The sequence below is a fragment of the Ciconia boyciana genome, chromosome 6, assembly GCF_034638445.1.
Source record: "Ciconia boyciana chromosome 6, ASM3463844v1, whole genome shotgun sequence".
Lineage (NCBI taxonomy): Eukaryota > Metazoa > Chordata > Aves > Ciconiiformes > Ciconiidae > Ciconia > Ciconia boyciana.
The window spans coordinates 69,286,265-69,302,530 of record NC_132939.1 but is presented as its reverse complement, the minus strand read 5'-3'; the positions used below and the strand labels follow the sequence as shown (position 1 = coordinate 69,302,530).

Genomic DNA, 16,266 nt, shown 5'->3' with positions numbered 1-16,266 from the left:
TGCTGTCGCCGCAGGCCGGCTGTTGCGCCTCGGCTCCGCAGGCACCGCGCCCGGCTCCCGGCCTGGGGCCGCCCCGGCAGCGACCGAGGGAAAGCCCCGCTCCCCCGGCCCCGCTCCCCCGGCCCCGCTCCCGCCTCCCCGGGCAGCGGCGGGGCGGGACGGCGCCTGCGCGGCGCTGCCGGAAGCGGCCGCCCGCGGCGGATGTTGACGCTACGCGGCCCGCTGAGGTGAGGGACGGAGGAGGGGGCGGCCGCGCCGTCCGGCCCGCAGCCCCGCCGCCGCGGTAGGGCCCGGGCCCTGGGGGGACGGGACTGGACCCCGGGGGTCGGAGGGGAGGCGGGTGGGCAGGGCGCCGGGGGGCTCTGGAGCGCGGGTCTGGGGGCAGAGGCGGCGCGGGGGGGACTGAGCCGGCGGGGAGGCCGGAGCGAGGAGCGGGCGGCGAGGGGGCTGCGCGCTGTGGGGCACGGGGCGGGGGGGGTCAAACCTTGACAGAAAGCGGGGAGGGCCGGGGGATTGTTAACGGGTCCGGTAAGTGCGGTGATGGCGCATTGCTCAGCACGGTGCGGCTGCTGCTCAGGCTGGGTCGTGTGTTATGGGTATGTCCCGACAGATAAGATTTATCGGGCCTGCCTCAGCACAGGAGGAGACCACGTCTGGCCAGTCGCGGTGTCGTCAGGGATGTGGACAGCCAAGGCAGAGCCGTAGAGAATTGGGAATTACAGTGAGTTGTGGGAAGTGTTTCAGTATGGGACTGAAAAATTAATAAAGGGGGACAGAAGTTGTCCATTGTGTCTTAGGTTGTTAAAAAAAATAATTAAAGAATGCTGATCACTGGGGAGAGGTCAGTAAAAATCAGGTTAACTTGAAGCAGACAGATTTCATTGAGGTGTGAGTAAGGCTTTCTAACTTGAAGCATAATTAAAGCTCAAAAATAAACTACCGAAGGTGGTGTAGTGTCTCCATCATTGGAGCAATGCAAATTAAACAAAAGTCTGTCAGGAGTGATGTAGGTGTCGAGGATTTTGTGTGAGCGCAGGGTTTGATAGTCTCGGTAAGGTCCTTTTCACGTCTCGCTTTGCCTGGTTGCACAAAACCATTGTCTGGACTGTCCAACTTCCCTGGCCTTTTGATCTGCATCTGAAAATCTTTGTGTGGTGACGGTTTCAGCTCATGGCTGCAGGAAAGCTAAAGCAGAAGGGGACTTGGGAGTGGCCCTTAAATGGAAGGCGACTTTGGCTTGTCAGGGGTCCCCCTGCTTCATTACAGGCTGAGGCAGAGGGAGCAGACAGCTTCCCGGATGACCTGTCAGGGCTGACTTCAGCGTCTCCTCCTGGCTTGATTCCTTCCACAGCTGGGGCTTTGAATTACCAGTGACCCCAGTGACAGCATGGCCCTGGAGCTCCTTGCGTACCAAAGCCCTGGCGTGGAGGCTGCTCTTACCCCTAAGCTGCACAGTGCTCAGGAGCCGTAGGCTGGGTGCGCATAGTCGTTGTCTTTCCAGGACGCGCTGGGTTTTGGCCTTCTGCACATCAGCATGATGTGGGGCGAGGGGCTTTGTTTTGTGGGGTTTTTGTTAGCATAGGTAACGTCCTGCATTTAACAGCTACGGGAGGCTTCGTGTGGGGGAGACTTGGCTTAGGCAGCCCAAAGGGACTTTGCCTGAAAAGCTGCAGGAGTTTTCACTTCTGTGAAAACCATACTGTAGGCAAAGCTTTCAAATTTATTCCGTTGTGGGTTGGTTTTTTGGTCATCAACTGATGTATTTATAGATAAGTGTGATTTTTTCCAAAAAAGATAGAGACCTTGGCTTAAGTTGGAAACTGAAACAATTAAAAATTACACACAACTGAGGAATCCCCATCCGAAACTTTCTTGACTGATGGGATAACTTCTTGCGCTGAAACATCATTGCAAAAGAAACAACAGTGTGTAGTTTCTCTGGTTTTTTTCCTCTGGTGGTTCCCCTGATGGTTTTCAAAGCTCCATACTATATGTTATTCTGTGCACGTAGCACTGTATCGAAATGGCCGATGATAACGAAGACCTGCAGGCAGATGAAGAGCTCCCGGCTCCAGCTGAGGACAGCTTTGAGCAGCTGGAGAATGATAGCCCTGCGGAGCGCAGCGGGCACGTGGCAGTCACTGATGGACGCTGCATGTATGTCTGGGGAGGCTATAAGGTACGCTGTTCTCCTTGTTAAGTAAGCCTTCTGCCACCCCTGCTGCTGGTAATTACATTCTGTTAGTTTGGGAGTGACTCTGTAAAATTATCCCTCCCCCGAAAAAGAAAAGCTCCAGTTGTCAAATTAGAATATGACATTTAAGAGTTTTGAAATATTGAAATAAATCGTGAGTGTTGAATGCAGATCTTGGCAAACCGATAACTTCTGTGGGATGCTGGGTGTTGTTTGCCTTTGTCAGCTCACATGTCTGTTGTAAGAGAAGGAAATACTGTCTGATTTGAAATGCACACTGTGCGAAATGGTGCTTTTATTTACAGCATTATCAGCACAACTATATATTGCGTGTTAATGATCACGGGTTGGTTATTTATCACACTGGGGTATGTGTGTACTGCAAGCAGAACCAAGTGATTTTACAATTTTGACAGGAATGAGGATGAATTGTCAACGAACTCGGTAAGTAAATTGGTAGCTCAAGACAAAGCTTTGGTGTATTGTTCTGGTGGAGTCATGCAGGGGGTGGGGGAACTAAAAAGGATATTTTGGCTCATTTATGCACCCTAGATATCCTGCTTGGGCTATGAAAAGGAGGTTTAACTTCCATTTACCCCAGTCTCTGGCTCTGCTGGGAGCTTGTCTGGTTCCCAGCAGAAGCTAAAATAGGCTGATACCTGCTCCCCGAGGGCTGCTGTGCAGGTGGGAGGTACAGGAGTGCGGCAGGCACTGCTGCTGTTTTCTGTTCCATGATTGGATCTCTGAGGAGGTGTAAACCTTCGCAGGAGTCTGTAATTCAGTATGTCAAGCATCCTGCTGACGTTGCTTTTTCTTTTCTGACCTGTTCTGCAGAATGCCCAAGTTAGGGGATTTTATGACTTCTATCTGCCTAGAGATGAAATATGGATCTACAACATGGAAACTGGAAGATGGTACAGTAAATAATTAACTGAATTGTTTTTTGGGGAAAAAAAAAAAGATAAATTCTTAAATTGGTATAGAAAACATGCTGAGGGTCTGTGAACAGAGAGAGAATTCCCTGATCTCTTTGTTCCCACCTACCAAACTGTTGCATAAACGTGTAAAATAGTTCCAATTTTTTTTTTTTTCTGTGAAAACAACAAATATGTTTTCACAGGGTGAAGTAGGAAAGGGAGCTCAGACAGGTAGCTTGTACAGGAGTATGTGATCAACAGTGTGAAGTGTTTTGGGATGCCTGGTATAGGATATAGCACCTGAAAACTGTATTTGTACCACTTTTTGATTACAGTGGTACATTGGTGAGGGAACCCGTACTGAGTTTTTAATTTGTTGTCCTTTTAAGAAGTTGTTTTTAAATGTTGATGCAGCCAAAGAAACTACTGTGTCATCTTAGATCATTGGGAGCCTGGAAGTTGTGTGAAACCTGCGTGCCTGATGGTGCAAGAGAAGGGGATCCAGCGCTCCAATTCAGTAGCTAGCTCGGGCCTTGTGCTGCGAAGCCAAGTCCCCTCAGCGCTTTGCAGAAAGTGCAATTTCAGCAGTTTCCAGTCCTTGCTGTGGTTAGGGAGAGCCTTGGACATGGGCTGAAAGCTCATCTTTGTGGTTGTAATGTTTACAAACATTAAAAATCCAGTAGGGAGGCAGAGCCCTTCAGTTTAGATAGGTGCGTTCTGTTTGCCTGAGGATCGTTCTGGGATTTTGAACGTGAAAGGTGCACCAAACTCCTGAACTGGGCAGGCAGGATTCCTCCCCCACAAAACATGTATTAATTAATTTGCCTTTTCCCCACCCCGCTCTGTCATACCAGGATAGTATTGTAAATTGTTAAACCTGCAAGGGTGTGAAGAAGTCATAACTGAATGGTCCACAATGACCTATCGTAATTAAAAACATACTGGTAGTGTTATAAAATTCCACTCCAGATAAAATAATTATCATTCGTTTTTGTCAGATAAAATATTTTAAACTGTGCTTCTAGGAAGAAGAGTAAAACAGAGGGAGATGTTCCACCTTCCATGTCTGGAAGTTGTGCCGTGTGTGTAGACAGAGTGGTGTACCTATTTGGAGGACATCATGCACGTGGCAATACAAACAAGGTTAGTAATTTAAAGGTAAACCCCTCCTCACTAATAAGTTTCTCCTCATTAGCTTTTGTTCCCGTTTTTTATAAACTAGAGGCGGCCTTTTCAGTTAACTAAAACCCATCCAAAGCAAGAAATGTATAATCTTAACAAATTAAGGAAACATTTTCTTCTGAATGACTGGCCAGGTTGGATCTTGTTACAGAGCTTAAATGTTAATAACGGGGGATGCTGAGCGTGTATCCAGTCACTGTGCCCTCCATGGCTTCGGCAGCGTAATATTTTCATCTGCTGGCTATATCTCTGGTTCTTGGAAGCAGATAACCAGCTGTTTCATCCTGTCAGCAGTTTCCCCAGATGTGAACTAATTGAAGCCGTGTTCTTTTTGTGCTTGCCTAAGAAGTTTTGACTAACAAAATACAGTGCTTACCGCTTGGATTTTTTTTCCATGCAGGTGATTAGCTGGCTGACTTTTACCAGTTCAGTGTATTAATTTCTCTGCAACAGGTCAGATAACGTGACATTTGTAAAACAGCCTTCGGCTCTGCGTCATTTCACATGATGATTGTACTCTGGTACCTTTACACCACTGAAGAAACACCATGACCTATTACTTGTTTTGGTTGCAGTTGTCCTTGAGCAATTCACCCTATAAATTGTATTGCACTGGTGCTTTTGAGATTGCTTCTTTTGAACGATGGGAATTCCCAGAGTTCACTGAAATAATATCAGGAGGTGATTTGTTAACTGCTCCGTAGTTGTTTCAAATGTTATTCTTCTCTGGAGTCTCTGATAATATTTTCTCGTGTTCTGGAAGTGTGGTTCAAATTAAACAGTTTGTTTGGCCTTGCTCTTAAATATAAACTGAAAGTAGCTTGACGCAATGCTTGCAAACAGGCTGAAACAAACTACACTTATAAAGTATGACTTGCTTCCTTCCTGCTGTGGTATTCTTACATTTCAGTTAGTTTATATATGTGTATCAGCTATTTCTCTCCAGGTAAAAATGATGTAACACACAGAGAAGGGATGATACTGTAAAAAACCACATTTTTTTTAACAGATTTTTTTTTATTGTAAGACAATTGCGACTTTGTACAACCTTCATCGTATGCCATTTCAGCTTTTGGATGGTAACCCAATGTCCATAGTCCTGTTACTTTTGTAAAAAAGTGTTTGGGGCTTGAGTCTGCAACAAGATAAGGATCTTTGGATCCATATTTTATTCCAAACATTGTCAGTGCACTGTGCAGCTGGGAAAAGACCTTTTAAAGTATTTCTGTACCAATACATGCTAATTAAAAATTAGTATTTTAACATCAGTCAGACTTAAGCTTTAAGCTAACTGTGTGGGTAAAAAAAATCTTTTTATTTTCTACAGTTCTACATGTTAAATTCCAGATCCACGGACAAAGTGCTGCAGTGGGTCAGAGTAGAGTGTCAGGGGGTACCCCCTTCATCAAAGGACAAACTTGGCGTTTGGGTTTACAAAAACAAGTAAGGCTCCAGCAATGAAGTCAGCACAGCTATCCTTGCGCGTGTGTTTGCTTTTAATTGCTCTTAGTCTTGTCATTGTTGTGTCTGTTTGTTTGAACAAGAGCTGCAGAAGGACTTCTTGTCTGCAGCACATACGTGCTTCAGGAAGGTGCTGGATTTCTTCCCCAGCCAGCCTTTTAAAACAGTTCCCGTCCTTTAACGGTTGATAAACGAAAAACCTCACTCCCAATTTGGGTATATGTAAGCTGCAAAGTATCTGTGTGAGTCACAATCCAAAATGTAGGCACATTACAGGCAAATCTTCCACGGTGCGTTCTCAGTACATCGCTTTAAAGACACCACATCGTGGTTACTTGTATCAGCGTCATTCCTCTTGGCAATTGCATCAGGAATTATCCTTCACAGACGCCTGTTCTAGGATTCCCCGTATCCCGAAAATGCAGTCTTTTGGTCATGTCTTGTGGGACAGCTCGCGTTTCTTTGATAGTTGACAAGCAGGAAGCCGTTTTAATCTTAAAATTGTGTGTGGCTTTTTCAGCAATGCACATGCTTAATTCGGTGTGGTTTGTGCTGGTTACACAAAACAAGGAACGTGTTAGATGAACTGCTGTTGATGTTATCTGATTTAATGTGTTGGGGTAGTGTTCCAGAGATGCCAGAAGGCCTTTTGGCATTGCAAACCTTGGAAAAGATGAGGAAGACAAGGAGAAGGTGTTGAAGCCAGATGAGTTGACGTGCAAAACATCGTTGTTGCCTTGCACCCTCCTCCCCCGTTCAGTTACTGTAGTGCTAGTCCCTGAAGCAGGGAGCTGTGTGATGAGATTGTTCCAGCCTTCCAGCACTGGAGGATAGACTGGGGAAAGCCCCTGTTGTAGGTAGCTAGTCTCCTGCTTCCACAAGCTTGCTGTATCCCAGCTGCTCAGGACATTGGGGATGGAAGGGAATTATTGCAGGGGAGGTCAGGGGCTTTTGGCTCTCTTCTTGGAGCGTCTGCCCAGGGCTGGTTTCTCAGAGGGTTCCTGGCTTCCAGAGAAGAGAACTCCAAAATGCTCTGGCACAGGTGACACCTCGCACGGCCAGAATTGTCCCCTTGCAGGAGAGGCTGGAAGGGCTGATCCCCGCGGAGCAGGGCTCTCTCCGCTGGCTGTGGGCCAGGCACCCGGCGTGGGCGGTGCTGCTGGGGTACGTGATGCCAGGGGCTGAGGAGGTCTGATGCAAATATGAGGTGACAGTCAGGGGCCTCTAGTTCTTTAGTCACAGCTGGCAATGGTTACAGGTTCTTACTGTCTTGTCATGTTGGGGTAGGGGTTTAAGCTGTTGCCTGCAAAACCTTACCTGGACAGCACAGCCATCTTCTGCCCGTTAGCACAACTGGTCTTGACTGTATCGTCTCTGGCTCTACTGAGGTAGAGGACATCAGGGATGCCGTATGTCCTTGTGTTTGAACTATGTACCGTGATTTTGGTGTGTAACACTACAGTGACTGTGCTGCTTTGTCCATTATGTGGAGAGAAAGCCCACTGTTACGGTATTTGCTGTGAGATTTGCTGCACAGGCTCATGAAGGATAGGGAATTGCCCATGGTGCTAGTTTTCAGATTCTTGAGGTGGAGAGAAAGCTTACTGTTATGATACTTGATATGATCAGTTTAGATGTAAATCTGTGCAAGACTGGAGTTGTGGGTATTTAGTTAGCTAGTGTAGATTGTTTTCTGTTACTTCATAATTCAATAAGAATTTCTGGCAAAACCATGCCATGATTTTATAATATGTGCTAAAACCCAAACCTGAAACTTAAAGGGAAATTACATTTTAAAAAACAAAAAGAACAGTAAAAACAGATGAGTGACTGCTCATAGTAACTGTTCTTCAGGCTTTGAAACAAAATGCAGCAAGTGCAAAGGAAAATGTCTTCCTCCCCCAAAACTAAAAACTTCCCAGGCAGCTTCATTGGCAGAGGGTCTGCTGCATGTAGTGTCCCATGGTCTCCTCCTGCCCTGCCTCGCCTAGCACACAACTCTACAGTGACCGTGCCCAAGTTGTAATGCTTCCCCTTTGCTTCTTACAGGAGTGTCTGTGAACATTTTGGGCTCAGGGAAAACAGGCAGAGGGCTTGGAAAGGGTGGAGGCAGGAAACTGCGGGAATAAACACCTGTAGCCGCTGTGTGGGAGCTCCGACAGCAAAGGCTGAAGCGCAGCAACCAGGCAGCAGGCCTGGTAGCCACACACATTTGGAACCGGAGCAAAGCTTGGAAGCCTGAGGCCTGGGAAACAGCCACAGAGGGATTTAATGTGGGTGGTAGGGTCGATTAGGCAAGAAGCAGGGCCCCACACCTGGAAAACTTGTGTTGTAGACATATTGGAAGTAATGAAGCCAAAGGAGCTTCCCTGGTTTTCCTGTCTTCTGTTTGAGCACAACCTTTAGAGAACTTTAATTTGTAGCAACAGATGTGCTAGCATTTCTAACAGATCTTGATTCATGTTTTGTTTCAGGCTAATATTTTTTGGAGGCTATGGTTATTTTCCTGAAGGGAAACAACGAGGGACTTTTGAATTTGATGAAACCTCTTTTTGGGTAAGTAAACCTGGAAGTAATTTCTGTTTAAACTTTAATATTTAATTAGTGCTTATTAAAAATTGTTGCTTATTTAATATTTTTAAAGAATTCAGGTCTTCCTAGAGGGTGGAACGACCACGTGCATGTTCTGGACACTGAAACTTTTACTTGGAGCCAGCCTATAACTACGGTAATTATTAGTCTTATGTCAGTTAATTAAGTTACAGCTCTTAAGAAATACAAGCACTCTGTGCCATATCTCTTGTAGCATCCTATGAAAATAAGCATGACTCTGCTAGGCCTGGGTTCACTGCTTTAATTTGTGTCAAGTTAGAAGAGGGTGCTGATAAAATGGCCTCCTCGCGTAGCTGTGCGGGGTTAGTAGTGGCCTGTCCCAGCAGCAGTGGCTTTGGGCTGCAGATATTCCGAGTGCCTGGCTGTGTGCTCCGTTAACTTGCAGTACGAAGCTGTCTTAACTTGCTGCATCTCTTCGGGGGTCCTATCTCTAGCCTGTATCTCCCTGGCATTATTTTAGAAGATGTGGTTAAGTGTTTGCAAGCAAGAAGCACGGAAACTCACCCAAAATACATTTTTCTACTCCACCCTGCAGCCTTGTTTAGATGTCACCAGTCTTTAACTGCCAAGTGTTTAGTTGCCGGGTGCCCTGTGATTCTGTCTTCTTTGGGATGTAAACCAGTCCCTAAATGCCAGGAGTTAGAAAAGGTGGAAGAGCTCTCTGAAATACATCGTGCTAGATAGCAGGAGGACATGATAAGAAATGAGGTCGTGAGACTGGGACTCCACAAATGGACCATGTGGAGCTGATCGGGTCTCAGTGGTGTTTGCTAAGTTTGTTTTCTCCATGGGATGATTCACAGGCCGCTCGCTCTAGCTGTGGCTGGCAGGAAGCACTGCGTCTGCTCACTGCTGGTTTCTGCTCTTCTGGCTTCCCTCCTGGGACATGCAGTCTGTCTGATCCAGCCAGGGGAGGAAACCCGGCCAGGAGCTAAAGCTTTGGACTGTGTGACCAGGGCTCCCTTCCCTTCTCGTGCTTCCTGAGCGAGTGCTCTTAATTCCCTGCACTTTGCTCTCTTGCCAGCAAAGTGGGACTGTTAATTTTTCTCCTACATATGGACTCCGTGAGGTGTCATTAGCTTACCTACAACATCCTTGCAGGAGAAAGACTGTTAAGAGAGGGGTTTGAAACACTGTTGGTAGAACTAGCCTTGGAAACATCCCCTCAGAATAAAAATTACCTGCTGCCTATTCAGTAGCATTCTTGAGGCCATTTACACTGAATTTAAACCATTCATTTACCTAGGTCCTCTCTCCTCTCCGAAAATGGGAAACTTATTTTGATCTGTCTTTCTCTCTTCATCTTTTTTCCTGTTGACTTGCTTGCTTTCATGCTTCAGTGGCATCGTGCTCACGGGGAGCTCAGGAAAACGAAATGTATGGTTTCCTGTCCTCCTCACTGTAACGTGACGGTTTGGTACATTTCACTTGGGTGCTGAATTGTGGTCAAAACAAAACGAAACACTCCGTAATTGCAAATCTACACCACTTGAAGTGTCCCAGAAGTATTCAGGAACAGGCAAATGCAGTGATATTGCCACAGAATTGGAAGAAATTAAATTTGAGATAAGTAACTCCCTATTCAGATTACCAAAGAATTGCTTTGTGTTACTACATACAGATCTCAAATATTTCAGAAGTAACTCAAGAAAAATACTGTGTAAAGATTTATTACGTCACTGTCTCATTTACAGCCTGAGGTCTTCTGTGACAGTCTGAACCCTCTTCTAAAACCAAAATGTATACCTTGACGCTTAAAGGGGGGGGGGGAAGTCCCATTTTTAATGAGTTTTCTGATCGTCCATCCATCAAAGAAAGCAAGTGTCTGCACACAGAAAGACTTACTGGATGTTTTTCACTCTCTGTTCCTTGTCGGCCTTAAATCTGACTTTAGTTCAGCCTTTCAACTCCTCAGGTGACTGAGTTGTGGAACTGTGAGAGCTTGCTTTGCCCTGAGTGCGATGTCCAGGTGAGCTCTCCTGGGAGGCCTGAGAGGGCCCCTGCCCCACCGTGTCTGCTGCCGCACCGTGTCTCCCGGCGTGCCTGGTGTGGCCGTAGCCGTGCTGCTTCGTGTGTGCAATGGGCATCTTCAGCCCAGGTCCTCTTCACTTGATCTGCTGCAGGTTTCTGGTGAAATGGCATTTTCTTTCTTTTGTTAATGTATCAAATAAACTTACCTTCTTATTTCATGTTTTCTTTTCCCAGGGTAAAACTCCATCACCACGAGCAGCTCACGCCTGTGCTACAGTTGGGAACAGAGGCTACGTGTTTGGTGGCAGATACAGAGTAAGCCCCAGCCCAGTTTAACGATGTGTTACTGAAACCTAAACTGAACCTAAATGCAGTATTTCAGCCATGCTCTGCTTTATTGTAGGAGTCCAGAATGAATGATCTTTACTATCTGAATTTGGATACGTGGGAATGGAATGAAATGTAGGTACTAAAACTTGAGTTCTTTTGTTTGTAAAGCAGTATGAAGATGCCATTTATTCACTTCTAGTCATTCTAGTGAAACTTGGTAGGCTCCAGCAAGTAAGTAAACTCGGGTAGAACGGATCCTCCTGATCAGTTGCTGGCTCTTGCTGTCAGGCTTTTTTAAGGATTGATATGAGCAAAATTCTTTTACTGTGTCTAAAGAAGTTAAACTTGCTGCTGGGTCATGAGCTATGTGCAGTATGAAGCTGCATCCTTCAAATAACTGAAAAATAATCAGAGCAGAAGAGAGCAGCAGTATTTTATTGTAGCACTTGTGTAATTTATGGTGCTTTTATTGAAACACAGAATCACGCAAGGCATTTGCCCAGTTGGCCGATCATGGCATTCTTTAACACCAATTTCCTCAGATCACCTCTTTCTCTTTGGAGGATTCACCACTGACAAGCAGCCATTAAGTAAGTCATTCCAAAAGGATTTTGTGTTGTCTTTGTGTTCTTAAGCAGGTGTGCACAGAAGCTTGAATTATTGCCTAGTCACCTTAAATTCTTTCCAAATTCCTTCCATGCACTTGTGATCCAAGTCCTTGTGGTCAACAGCTGATTTCACAGAGTAGGAGTCACTGAGTGTGTTGAGACACTATTATTTATAGAAATTAATCTGCTCTAAAAATGTATCTATCTATCTCATGCAAATTGCAGCTAGTAAGAGCTTTACAGTTCTCTGTCTTTCCCTTCTGACTTCGCTCCCATAAACCATTACTAAAGGGCTGTTTTCAAATAGCCAGCCCAAAGTTTCGTAGGGTTTTTCCTAAAAGACTTGATTTATTAAAGAACAAAAATGGACTGTGTTACACCAGAGTACATGTTTATTGCAGCAAATGTCAAAGAACTGAGAGTACTGTTTGCATTTGGGGTTTTGCTTGTTTTCAGGTGATGCTTGGATTTATTGTATCAGCAAGAATGAGTGGATACAGTTTGAGCACAACTATTCTGAAAAACCAAGGTATGGTAGACACTTTCCTGGAAACTTATTAAAAAGAGTGAGGAAGCTTTTCATGTTGGCTGTCAGAGAGAGGACACGCGTTCCTCTTTACAGCACTCATTTTTCTTAACAATACAAATGCTAGCTTCTGCCCCAGAAATGCAGGTGTATCGAATGTGTGTGCCAAATACAAGATGAATAAATACCACTGCAGGACTGGTGCTGGAGGTAGCGTGTAGCTCGATGTTTGTGAAATAGCAGGAAACACGGGGACTCGGGGTTTGGTCTCCCGGCTGCAGAAGCATCTGAGCTGCGAGTGCCAGCACAAGAGCTAACTGGAACCTGTGTGTTCCTGCTCTGCCAGCAAACTGGACACAGGCAGGTGTCACTGTTTTGAGCGTCCTCGCTGGTCACTAATCCTGTGCACACCCAGGATATTTTTGTCTTCCTGCTGAGTAAATTAGAGATGACGACCTACAATTTAAAAGCATCAAAACTACTGTGATGCATGTGTATGGCATTGAAAACACTCGTGCCATGGGAGTTACTGTGATCCATCTCATCTGGGGAAGTGTTCTGATCCGAGGTTAAACGAGTTAAAGCAGCGATGCTTCCTGGCCTGCCCCCTTTGGCCTTGCTCTCGCTGCTGGGGGGGGTGAGGAGGGGTCTGTTTTGCTGGGGCAGTAACAAGGCTGAGCTGCTGCCCCCCACCCGCTTCTCGCCCCTTCAGAGCAGCAGGACAGTGCCGTGTTGCTGCTCAACGCACATGTGAGATTACTTGTTTTCCCAAGTCTTAGGAGAGCGATACAAAATCTGACTGACCGTGTTCGTTCAGTCTTTTGACTCAAGTGGGACATGACAATAAAGTTTGTGCAAGGTAGGACACGAAAATAAAGTTTGTGTAATGCACAATAAAGGTTGTGCATTACAGCCGTCCTCCAGAAGCGACAGCGCTGTGGGTTTCACACGTGCCTGCACTTGCAGGCAGCGTGCTGCTGAGCCCCGCAGCCCTGCTCTAACCAGGACACCTTACACAGCCCGTGGTTTGCTGACCAGCTTTCTTTCTCTGAACATAAGTTCCTGTTGAATTAGTCACGTCTACAACGTACTGGTGGAAGGGCAAACTTGCATGTGTTAACTTTAAATACAAATCCTAAACGTGCATCATTGGGTGGGGTGTTCTGGTTTAACGCAGTGCTGACTTCTGTTTCTAGGCTGTGGCACACCGCTTGTGCAAGCGAAGAGGGAGAGGTGATTGTCTTTGGGGGCTGCGCCAACAACTTACTTGCCCATACTAAAGCTGTAAGTTTATTTCGAGCTTTCCCTTCCTGTGCAGCCCGGCCCTTCCCACAGGAGCCGTGGTGTCTTATCACTCCAGCAAGCGTGAAATGCTTGTAGTCGGCAGCCTGATCTTGTGAGGACTGACAAAGGTGCATAAAGAAAGCTTGAAGGGGAAATGTTTTGATGCTTTTCTAGGAACCAGGTCATTATTCATTATTTAAACAAACTATGACTTACTTTCACACACGTGTTTTGCTTGGAGCCTGTTACCTCCCAACTACTTCTTTAGCTTTGCCCTGTGCTTCTCATGGGGGTGTTTTCAGGGAGCTCCTCCCAAAGTAATTTCTTCACTGTGATGCCTACAGGGAATCCTGGTGAGAACAGGCTGAACAGAGAGGGGCTCTTCAGCCAGGATGGGGGTGTCCCAAGGTCTGTAAAAACACCAGCTGGCTGGAAAGGGAGACCAGGAACAAGCAGCTTCTAGTGTAAGAACCAGTGGGCGTCAGCTGGAACGGGCGAGTGGCAAACAAGAGTGGGGCAACACTTCTTCATGCACCGGCAGCTCAGCTCTGGCAGATAATATGTTTACGTGCCTTCAAGAAGCAGGCATAACCATTTAAAAAAAAAAAAACAAACCAAAACCAGTGACTGCTGAGCCTGATGCAGTCCCCAAGTCCAGAGTCCCTCAGTGTGGCTCCCTGAAGACTTGGAAACTCTGCCCGCAGGTGGTCCTGTTCTCTCCCCCTGAGCATGGGCGTTGGCCAGGGTCAGAGCTGGGACACAGGGTTCACAGGGACCCCCCCCTGCACACGCATGCTGACCGTCTCTTCTAGCCCTCCCAGGCCAGGCCAGGGCTCCAGCCAGCCCCGTCCCCTGTCTGACAGCAACAGGAGACGCTGCACGGGGAGAGCGTGTGAGCCTGGCCACTCTGTGCGCCCAGTCCCCTCCAGCTGTTTGTATGAAGTGGCCCTAGATCTGTTTTTTGATTCATCTGTAGTTCCCCGAGTGCCCGTAACTTCCCATATTGTAAGATTGGGAGAGCAATTCTGCATTCAGCTCGTCTGCTGCCTTTGTGATTTACGCAAAGTCCAGTCTACTCCCCACCCTCAGCCTCTCCAGCCCCCTGAGCCATGCCGTTTGCTTGCCTTTCCAGGGTCCATCTGTGTGAGCCTTGGCTGGTTTGGCTCCTGCTGTAATAATGTGACTCCACATAACCAAACTGCTTCTCTCTCTCCCTCCTTCCCCACCCCAGGCTCACAGTAATGAAATACTCGTGTTCTCTCTACAACCAAGATCTCTCGTAAGGTAAGAAAGCAGAGACTTCAACATTAAACTGTCGTGTCTCCAGCTAAGACAAGTAGTGCAGGGTTACTGCAGGCCTGTTCCTTATGTTCCTAAAATACTTGAAAACATTTCTTCCCCTAAAGAATGCTGAAAGAACAGCAGCCAATTACGAGAGGATAGAGCGAGACTCCTTTCAGAAGCACGCGTTTGGCACTGACGATGAGAACAAGCCCTCGCTACATAGCTGTAAAGAATGAGCTTACCTTGCAGCCCTTGTTCCAAACCATGCTAACACCGGCCGTGTTTCCCTCTCCCCAAGGTTGTGCCTCGAAGCAGTCATTTGCTTTAAGGAGATGCTGGCCAGTTCCTGGAATTGCCTCCCCAAGCACTTGCTGCACAGCGTCAATCAGCGGTTTGGAAGCAACAACACCTCGGGCTCCTGAGCCCTCTGCAGCCATCTCTGAACGAGCTGTGCATGGATGAGCAGTTCTAAGAAGATGTAATAATTTTACCAAGTGTGGCAAACATTAAACTTGTATAGGTGAAATAGCTGTAGCCTTGTAGGTAGTTGCTTCTTGCGTTTAAGTTGCATGTGAATGGCCTAGAGAGAACCTATTTTTGTGTAAAGATGTTTGCAATAAATGTATTTAATGCAAGTGGAGATGTATCCTGTGCTTAAGCTAAAACTAGTTCTGGGTTTGTCCGCCTTGAAGTACGTGTGAGGGCCAGCCCCAAGCGAGAAGCCGGGGTGTGCGTGTGTGGAAATACCTGTTGGGGGTCCCTAGGCGAGGACCCGAGGACTTCAGTGGTTGTGCAGGAAACGCTGAGGCACACCATGACTATTGAGGAGTGTTGCTTTAGTCTAGGCTGAAGATTGCTGTGACGGATGCGGAGTCCTGTTTTAGTCTACAGTGTTAGGAAACTGTCTGCTTAACGTTTTGCCACAAATGCTTAAGGTCAGAGAAACGGGATTTGGAAATTGTACATTGTCAGTACAGATAAACTGTCGTAAACCCTCCGATGTTAAAGCACCACTACCCTCTGCTTGTTTGTAGTTTGGTTGTTTTGGAGCTCTTTATGTTGTGGAACTTCAATTGTGAACCTCGGGTAGCAGATATTCTGCCCTGAGAAATGTAACTGAAAGTGCTTGAGCCTGTCACCAGCTGTGTCAGGACCCTGTGGAGCTCACCTACCGCTGGAACAGCCTGAAGGACTTCAGCGTGGTGGAGGCACACCGCGAGTGGCTGCGGGATGGGTCAGCGCCTGCCTTCGCTGACTCGGCTCCGTCTGTCCGCAGCCCCAGCAGGTGACATCGGGGACAAGGGACAGGCTGTGCTGCTGTGGGGAAGGGGTGAAATCATGTTTGAGCTGTCCTCAAAAAAAAAATTAAAAACTTTGCCTTCTAGAACAAAATAATTCCTGTATTGTAATTCCTGCGCCGGTTTCTTTTGTAAGCTTTAGCTACGGCTTGAGTAAGTGCTCAGGGCGGTGCAGAGCGTCAGAGCGGAGCTGTGGTTTCACATCTCTCTGGGGTGTGCTGATACAGCACGTGGGGGTTTATTCTGACTGTCGCGCTCCAGCTCTTCTTCCCTGCACCTTCCTCGCCTCCACAGGGGTGACGCTTACACGGTCCGGCTGTGCTGGCGGGAGCAGGTGCTCTGGAGGGCTAGAGCTGGAACTGCTCCTGGCAGCCGATGGCATGTTTTGGGACAAATAAAATAAAATCCTGCCTTTTCTCCAAGGAAGCATTCTGCACTGAAACTCTCCTACCTCTACTAGAAACTCCAGTCCCTTCAGAGCAAAGCAGTGGGTATTGGGAAGAAACAACATCACAGAATTTTGCTGCAGCGAACTCAGGCACGCCTGTGCCCAGCAGCGCGGGGGATGAGCGCTCGGCTCCAGCATTCAAAGCATTAG

The 16,266-nt window shown here is 47.0% G+C and overlaps 1 protein-coding gene across 9 annotated transcripts; it reads left to right on the top strand.

The window, feature by feature from the left end:
- Positions 1-91: 91 nt before the first annotated feature.
- KLHDC2 (kelch domain containing 2) lies at positions 92-15,765 on the top strand. 9 transcript variants are annotated; one of them, XM_072866250.1, is made up of 15 exons: positions 209-227; positions 611-721; positions 2,012-2,179; positions 3,029-3,108; positions 4,137-4,254; positions 5,621-5,736; positions 8,229-8,310; positions 8,399-8,482; positions 10,573-10,653; positions 10,742-10,800; positions 11,149-11,258; positions 11,733-11,805; positions 12,999-13,086; positions 14,318-14,370; positions 14,669-15,765. In XM_072866250.1, the coding sequence occupies exons 3-15, from the start codon at positions 2,024-2,026 to the stop codon at positions 14,790-14,792; spliced, it is 1,224 nt and encodes a 407-aa protein (XP_072722351.1). In that variant the 5' UTR covers positions 209-227; positions 611-721; positions 2,012-2,023; the 3' UTR covers positions 14,793-15,765. The 9 variants fall into 9 exon arrangements, with proteins under 9 accessions (XP_072722356.1, XP_072722354.1, XP_072722352.1 ...); XM_072866249.1 differs by having other exon boundaries at positions 211-283; XM_072866252.1 differs by lacking the exon at positions 209-227 and adding an exon at positions 265-283 and having other exon boundaries at positions 641-721.
- Positions 15,766-16,266: the final 501 nt, after the last annotated feature.